Source organism: Bos mutus, chromosome 11, assembly GCF_027580195.1.
Source record: "Bos mutus isolate GX-2022 chromosome 11, NWIPB_WYAK_1.1, whole genome shotgun sequence".
In the NCBI taxonomy this organism is placed as follows: domain Eukaryota; kingdom Metazoa; phylum Chordata; class Mammalia; order Artiodactyla; family Bovidae; genus Bos; species Bos mutus.
The window spans coordinates 62,448,544-62,456,179 of NC_091627.1; the positions used below are offsets into that span (position 1 = coordinate 62,448,544).

Consider the following 7,636-nt stretch of genomic DNA (forward strand, 5'->3'; position numbering starts at 1 on the left):
GGATGGCGCGAGGGGCGGGGCGGGTCTGGTAGGGTGGGGAGGAGAACTGAGGGGAGGAGTCCTGTGGCCTCAGTGACGTGGGGCTGAGCGAGATGGCACGGGGAGCGGGAGTCCAGAAGGGAGGGGAAGGGAGATGAGAGGAGGGGTCCAGCAGCCTCCGTTGAGCTGGGGGCCCCTGGGCGGGCTGCGAGTCAGGGCTCCCAGACACCTCCTCGAATTGGGTCTGTCACAGGAGTGCCTAGATGTTTTAGAGCAGCAGTCTCGAAACTTTTTGGCACCAGGGACCCTTTCATGGAAGATATTTTCACAGATGGGGGGAGGGGGAGATGGTTTCGGAATGATCTATACACAATTATACACACAAATATACACACGTTTATTGTACACTTTCTATTATTATTATAATATCAGCTCCACTTAAGATCATCAAGCACTAGATCCCAGAAGTTGGGGATCCCTATTTTAGAGAATGACCAGTCAGTGCCTGGGAGAGGATGGAGCACAATTGCTAAGTTAGAAAAAGAGGCGGGGAAGAGCAGCCATGGCTCTTCAGACCTTTGGGCGGGGCTGAAGCACTGATTGCGGCTCTATGGGGCCGGAAGTGGGCGTGTCAGGGCGTGTCCTCTGGAGGGAGCAGCCATTGCTGCCAGAGAGGGGCCGGAAGTGGGCGGAGCCAGACGTGTCCAAGGGAAGGCGCTGAATGCAGCTGGTTCGAGGACCCAAAAGAGGTGGGGTGGAGTGGGGCGGGGCCCGCGGGAACAGTAAGGCCGCCTCCGGGGAGGCCGGAAGTGGGTGGGGCCCCCGACGGGGGCGTGTCCGCGGGCGAGGCAGGGGGGCGGTGGCTGTTAGTCCCGCGGCTGCGGTGCGCTAGGAACTTGTGGAGCGGCCGCCGCGTAGGTCCGGAGCCAACCAGGTACACTATCGAGATGGAGGGACCCGCCGAGTACAGGGCTCGGGATCGGCAGGCCGAGGTGGAGCAGCCGGTTGGGGGCGCCCTGGGCGGATCGCCCGAACAGCGCGCCAGCGTCCGCCCCCGCCCCAAGGAGCCAGAGGACGCGGCGGGAGACCGCGCGGACCCCTTCGACCCGGTGGAAGGCACCCCGAGCGCACCGCTCGGAAGGCGACCCCGCGGTGGCCTGGTGGGGGAAGGTACGCGGCCCGAACCGCTAGGCGATGCGCCCCCCACGCCGCGGCCGGGCCGCACTGCGCCCCGGGACCCGGCTGCAGGCGGCTCTCCTCAGCTGCGGCGCGGCCCCGGGGGCGCGGACGGCGCGGCGGCCGAGGAGGAGGGCGCGGGCTCTCTGACGCTGGATCCGCTGGAGCACGCGTGGATGCTGTCGGCCGCCGACGGCCGCTGGGACAGCCTGGAGGGGCTGCTGGCCTGTGAGCCTGGACTGCTGGCCAAGCGCGACTTCATCACCGGCTTTACCTGCCTGCATTGGGCAGCCAAGCACGGCCAGCAGGAGCTGCTGGCCCTGCTGGTACGCTTCGCAGGCCAGCACCGGCTGCCGGTGAACATCAACGCGCGCACGAGCGGCGGCTACACTGCGCTGCATCTGGCGGCCATGCATGGGCACGTGGAGGTGGTGAAGCTGCTGGTGGGGGCCTACGACGCGGATGTGGACGTTCGCGATTACAGCGGCAGGAAGGCCTCGCAGTACCTGAGCCCGAGCACCGCCGAGGAGATCCGGACGCTGGTGGGCGCCCTGGACGAGGACGAAGGCGAGAGCGCGGCGGGCAGCGGGGGAGGGCGCTGGAGGCTCTCGAGGGTGCTACCCTCGCACCTCATCTCCGGCAGGCTCTCCCACGCTCTGGAGGACGGCGGGGACCATCATCACCACCTGGCCGAGGGATTGACTGCGGGCAAAGCAAAGGAGCCGAATCGCAAAGCCTCGGGCAGCTCTAGTGGGCGGATGAAACCCAGACTCAACAAAATCCGCTTCCGAACCCAGATCATCCACACCACACCCTCTTTCAGAGACCCAGAGCAGCCTCTGGAGGAGGGGGAGGACGAGGAAGAGGACCGATCTCTTAAAGGCCACTCGTCCTCTTTCAAATTGAGACCCAAGTCCAATGTATTTGGGTAAAAATCATTTCTTTTAGAAAGTTCTGAGACTTGTTTGCCGTCAGGAATAGGATACTAGATGTAGACAAGAAAGTGAGACCAGAAAAGACGCTGAAGGCTGCATTCTTAATCCGAGGAGTCTCCCCAGCAATGTGGCTGCCGTGGCTTTCCAAGTGATTCCTCCAACCTTGACCTCGGTCCCTTGCCCCCTGCAGCCTCTCTGCCCTGGAGTTGCTGTTTTGGAGAACTAGTAATGTATCTAAATCCGGTGCAGAGTTGATGATTGCAGGTTCCTTTAATTTAAACATTGCCGGATGCCATGCAAAGTAAGGAATATTGCACTTTGCAGTATCTTTTTAAAAGTGGTTACTCTTCCAAGAGCTTCCCTTTGTGGCTCAGCTGGTCAAGATCCAACTGCAATTCAGGAGACCAGGGTTCGATCCCTGGGTTGGGCAGATCCCCCTGGAGAAGGGAAAGGCTACCCACTCCAGTATTATGGCCTGGAGAATTCTGTGGACCGTATAGTCCATGGGGTCCCGAAGAGTCGGACACGTATGAGCGACTCTCACTTTCACTTTGCACTCTTTCAAGAGCAACAAGACATGCAAGTAGTAATGAACTGGTAGTATTTGTAAGTGTAAACAAAACTACACACCGCCGTCTGTTTTTACTAATTGCATTTGCTTTAAGATACTACTGATGGCCAGGTCAGAGTTTACATGCACAAATACTAATTAGGGAATAATATGAATACAATTGGGAATTCTGTTGGTACCCTACTTGTAAGTTGTGTTCAACTCTTCAAAAGCTGTTTCAGCTTTAACTACTGAACTGAAGATATGGGCAACATTCACTTTTGAGTTAATCTGTTGGGTGGTTTCCTCTTAACTATCTCTAATACCCCTGCACTCAGTATTAAGGTACATTATTAATAACTACAGGGCTTCCCTGATAGCTCAGTTGGTAAAGAATCCACCTGCAATGAAGAGACCCCAGTTCGGTTCCTGGGTGGGGAAGATCCACTGGAGAAGGGATAGGTTACCCCCTCCAGTATTCTTGGGCTTCTCTTGTGGCACAACTATTGAAGAATCCACCTGCAATGCCAGAGACCTGGGTTTGATCCCTGGGTTGGAAAGATCCCCTGGAGAAGGGAAAGGCTACCCCACTCCAGTATTCTGGCCTGGAGAATTCCATGGACTGTATAATCCATGGGGTCTCAAAGAGTCAGACTCGATTGAGCGACTTTCACTTTAATGACTACACAAGTTTTTATTTAAGAAAACACTTGTAACAACCTATGGTACTTCTAGGAAAATAATTGCCTCTGGTTCTTATTCTCACAAACTTGTTTTGCTCTTGTAAAAGTCTGAATGTTAGGAGTTTTTGTTCCAGGGCTTATACAACCGTTGGTTCTACTTGATGTGATCCTCTTTGTGCTTAGAGTTGAATTGCCTACGGAAGCTGTTTCTGGTTTAGGTGATGAGCAAAAATTGATGTAAATGTTAGCTGATGCTTCTATGAAGTAATTATTAAATCAACTTAATGATTCTCACATAAGGTACACTTTTTATTTTCTAATGAAATACATTCATAATCTCAATACTTTGTAGCAGTGTTTTGCAAATGTTTAAAATACTAAATCCTTTTAGTTTTCATGTTTCTTTGAATCTATTAGAGACATAGAGTGAAGGTATTGGGAAGCTGGCTAGTAAATCTACCCAGTTAAAAATAGCACTTTATAAAAAAGGGAAAGATAATAGATGGGACATTTTCTATATTTAAATGCTGCTGGCTATTGAATCCTTTTGTATATAAGTGAAAAATATCAGTCATTGCAATTAAAGACTCAAGTGTACTTAATTACATGTCATTCAAATATACTAGGGTGAATGTCTTTACAATTATTGTTAAATTTAATTCAGAAACATATTAAATTCACTTGTAACAGGATTCAAAGCAATTTGAGAGAGATCTAATTCCAAAAACTTCTTCTCCCTTGGTCTTTTTCCTTGTAAGAAGAAAAAGACAGTTCCTGAAACATGCATTTTGCAGCCTACGGAGATGACAGAGTGAGTTCACAGCTTGCAGAGTGAATGAACCAATACACGAATTGCACACAACTGCAGTGTTTAGAGAGTTCTTAAATCTTTAATTTCCCAAATTATAGAAATTTGTAACAAATTGGTCACACTTCCCTAGATAGTAGTTGAAATTGTTTAAAGGCTAATGAAAAGTATTCATATAAAACAAAGTATTGTCCATTCCTGTGCTTTTAGTTTTGTTTTAGGATTACAGAAGTGGGCTATGTACATTTGAGAAGCACTTTTATCCATACATTTAGGTGAAAAACAATCTAATTTTGTATAAATTAAAAATAGGTTCCTATCTAGTACAGGATAAGTTGTAATTTGTCACCAAGTCTTAGGCTTACAGACGTGTGAAGCTGAAGTGAGACATAAAAACACTGCAGAACCACCTCTACGTTCTCCTGAACAGTGTTAATCTCTTAAATGTGTATGGTTGGTTTAGTCACTCAGGCATGTCTGACTCTTACAACCCCATGGACTGTTGCCTGCCAGGCTCCTCTGTCCATGCAATTTTCCAGGGTTGTTGTTAGTACTTAATTGCATAAAATCTATAATTTGCTAGATCTTTAGAAACTGAATCAATTCCTAATTTGCTTTTCTGATAAAATGTACTTTAAAGTTTCAAAAATCATTCCTCGGGGAACAATTTCTAGCATTCCTTGTCATGAGGTACTTGTGTGCAGTAAGTACAGCATTTTCAGCTACTTAACTCTGTTCCTCTTTTTTTTTTTAATTTCCAATTTTTTTTTTTGGAATTTTCCAGCTTATGAAAAGCAAGTGATTTATGTAGTTTGGTATCTGTGGAGTTATGCCTGCCATTAATGGAAATATGTGTGTCAGTTACTCAGAGGTTGTCAATATAAAACTGGTTAGAAAATCCAGGCATGTCCATGTGTTTCTTCCAGGTGCAGTGGAGACTGGTGAGTCTGTCACAGCTCCCTTCACTGTTATGGTATATGAAGTGCAGCTAGCTTATACAACCTGGACATATGGTGCTATTTTATTCATGTCTGAAATCTTGGCATCCAGAAGGCCTTGTCTCTTATTTTTCAAATAAGTGAAACTTTGGGAGTTCAGAAAGTAAAATCTATGAAGTTTGTTTTGTCAGAATAAAAGATTCACATTAGATTTTCCCTCTGAATTGTCTAAATCGCTGTAGTCTTTTACCTTTTATAATTTTATGGGGTTTTACATTTCATACAGTGCTTGTTTAAGTTTCCATCTGTCCTTTTTCTATCCCTTAAGTCACTGGCCATATATCCCTAATTACATGTGGGGGGATGAAAGTTGGTGCTGTTCAGCACAAAGCAATGGCAAGAGGACCTCAAGACTCAGCGCTCTTCCACAGCATTATCTTTTCTGCACTTTGAATTGCTAAGTTTTGGCCAAAGTGCTCTGGTTGGGCATGAGTGGTGGAGGATTCAGCTAGAGGAGAGGGTCATACCTTTACCTTAAAAAATGCGAACAAAGGGACCAACAGGGATTAGTTTCTAAAACATACATATGGCTCATACCAGCTCAATATATATATAACACATATATATAAAACAATAAAAAATGGGTGGAAGATCTAAAGAGGCATTTCTCCAAAGAAGACATACAGATGGCCAAAAAGCAGATGAAAAGATGCTCACTGTCACTAATTATTAGAGAAATGTAAATCAAACCCACAATGAGGTATCACCTCATACCAGTCAGAATGGCCATCATCAAAAAATCCACAAGCAAATACTGGAAAGCGTGTGGAGAAAAGGAAGCCCTCCTACACTGCTGGTGGCAATGTAACTTGATACAGCCAGGATGGAGGTTCCATAAAAAATTTAAAAATAGAGCTACCATATGATCCTACAATCCCACCACTGGGCACATATCCAGAGAAGAACATGGTTTGAAAGGATAATGCACTCCAATGTTCATAGCAGCACTGTTTACAAGAGCCAGGACATGGAAGCAACATAAATGTCCATTGACAGAGGAATGGATGAAGAAGATATGGTACATATATGCAATGGGATATTACTCAGCCATTGAAAGAGTGAAATAATGCCATTTACAGCAACATGGTCGGACCTGGAGATTATCATACTGAATGAAGTAATTCAGAGAAAGATACATATATGCTATCACTTGTATGTGGAATCTTTAAAGTGGTACAGATGGGCCTATTTACAAAACAGAGACAGATGTAGAAAACAAATTTATGGTTACCAAAGGGGAAAAGGGGAAGAATAAATTGGGAGATTGGGATTGACATAAACACACTACTATATATAAAACAGATAATAAGAACCTACTCTATAACACAGGGAACTCTACTCAGTGCTCTGCAATGGCCCATATGGGGAAAGAATCTAAAAAACGGGATACATGTGTATGTATAACTGAATCACTTTGGGGTACACCTGAAACTAACACAACATTGTAAATCAATTATACTCAAAAATTAATTAAAAAAAAAAACTATGACTCTTGCACAAACCAGCTACCATAAACCCTTCATGCCCAGTCAGAAGCTTAAGAAAGAAGGGAATGCCTTTTTCCATTCTCTTCAATATCCATCAAACATTGGACATTAATTAATTAATTTCCTCATCAAGGTTGCCCTTGATCTTTGTTTTGATGACGTTCAGCAGATACAAAGTGTCATGTGAATCCTTGCTGTCAACTTCCTCATCCCTCCCTGTAGGAAGATCCTGCTACTGTTGCTGCTGGGACTTAGTGTTGTTGCTGATGTTTTGTGACAATGCATAAAACAAGGTTTCTGTTTCTAGAATAACTTCTTTCCTTAGAAGTGTGTATCTTAAAAGGGCTCATTGATGAGTTCATGTGAACATATCTGTAATTTTTCCTAGTGAAAGATATTTTTTATTTTGCTAAATACATGGTATTATTAATATTTAGTTTCTTTTAAGTTAATCCTGAAAGTACTCTGGGAATTTGCTGGAATCCATTGTTCCTTAAGTGATGAGTCACATAGTTAGAATTTGAGGGCTAGAAAGTGACCCTTTGTGAACCAAGGGTTCTTGAAAAACCATATCTGTTTTTCAAGATATGGCAGCAGTTGTTTGCATCATTATTGATTTTTTTTCCAGTGAAGAATATTGTTCTCATGTTACCAAACTTTTTTTTCCTTAATCTTCTCTTTAAATGTCAGTTTTGTCCCAGGAAGGGGCTTCCCCATTCAGTTAATAAAGTGTCCACTTTTCCATATTTATGCTTCCCGTGATGGCTCAGAGGATGAAAAATCTGCCTGCAATGCAGGAGACCTGGGTTTGATCTCTGGGTCGGGAAGATCCCCTGGAGGAGGAAATGGCAACTCATTCCAGTATTCTTGCCTGGAGAATTCCATGGACAAAGGAACCTGGTGAACTACGTCCATGGGATCGCAAAGAGTAGGACACGACTGAGCAACTAACCCCTTTTTCATATTTATTGGGGAATGTGTGACAAGTGCCCCCCCTGGCACGAGGCCTGGCATGTTGAA

At 45.7% G+C, this 7,636-nt stretch overlaps 1 protein-coding gene across 1 annotated transcript; it reads left to right on the top strand.

Annotated features, from left to right (window-relative positions):
• The first annotated feature begins 820 nt into the window (after positions 1-820).
• SOWAHC (sosondowah ankyrin repeat domain family member C) lies at positions 821-6,402 on the top strand. The gene has a single exon (XM_070379516.1). The coding sequence runs from the start codon at positions 927-929 to the stop codon at positions 2,085-2,087; it is 1,161 nt and encodes a 386-aa protein (XP_070235617.1). The 5' UTR covers positions 821-926; the 3' UTR covers positions 2,088-6,402.
• Positions 6,403-7,636: the final 1,234 nt, after the last annotated feature.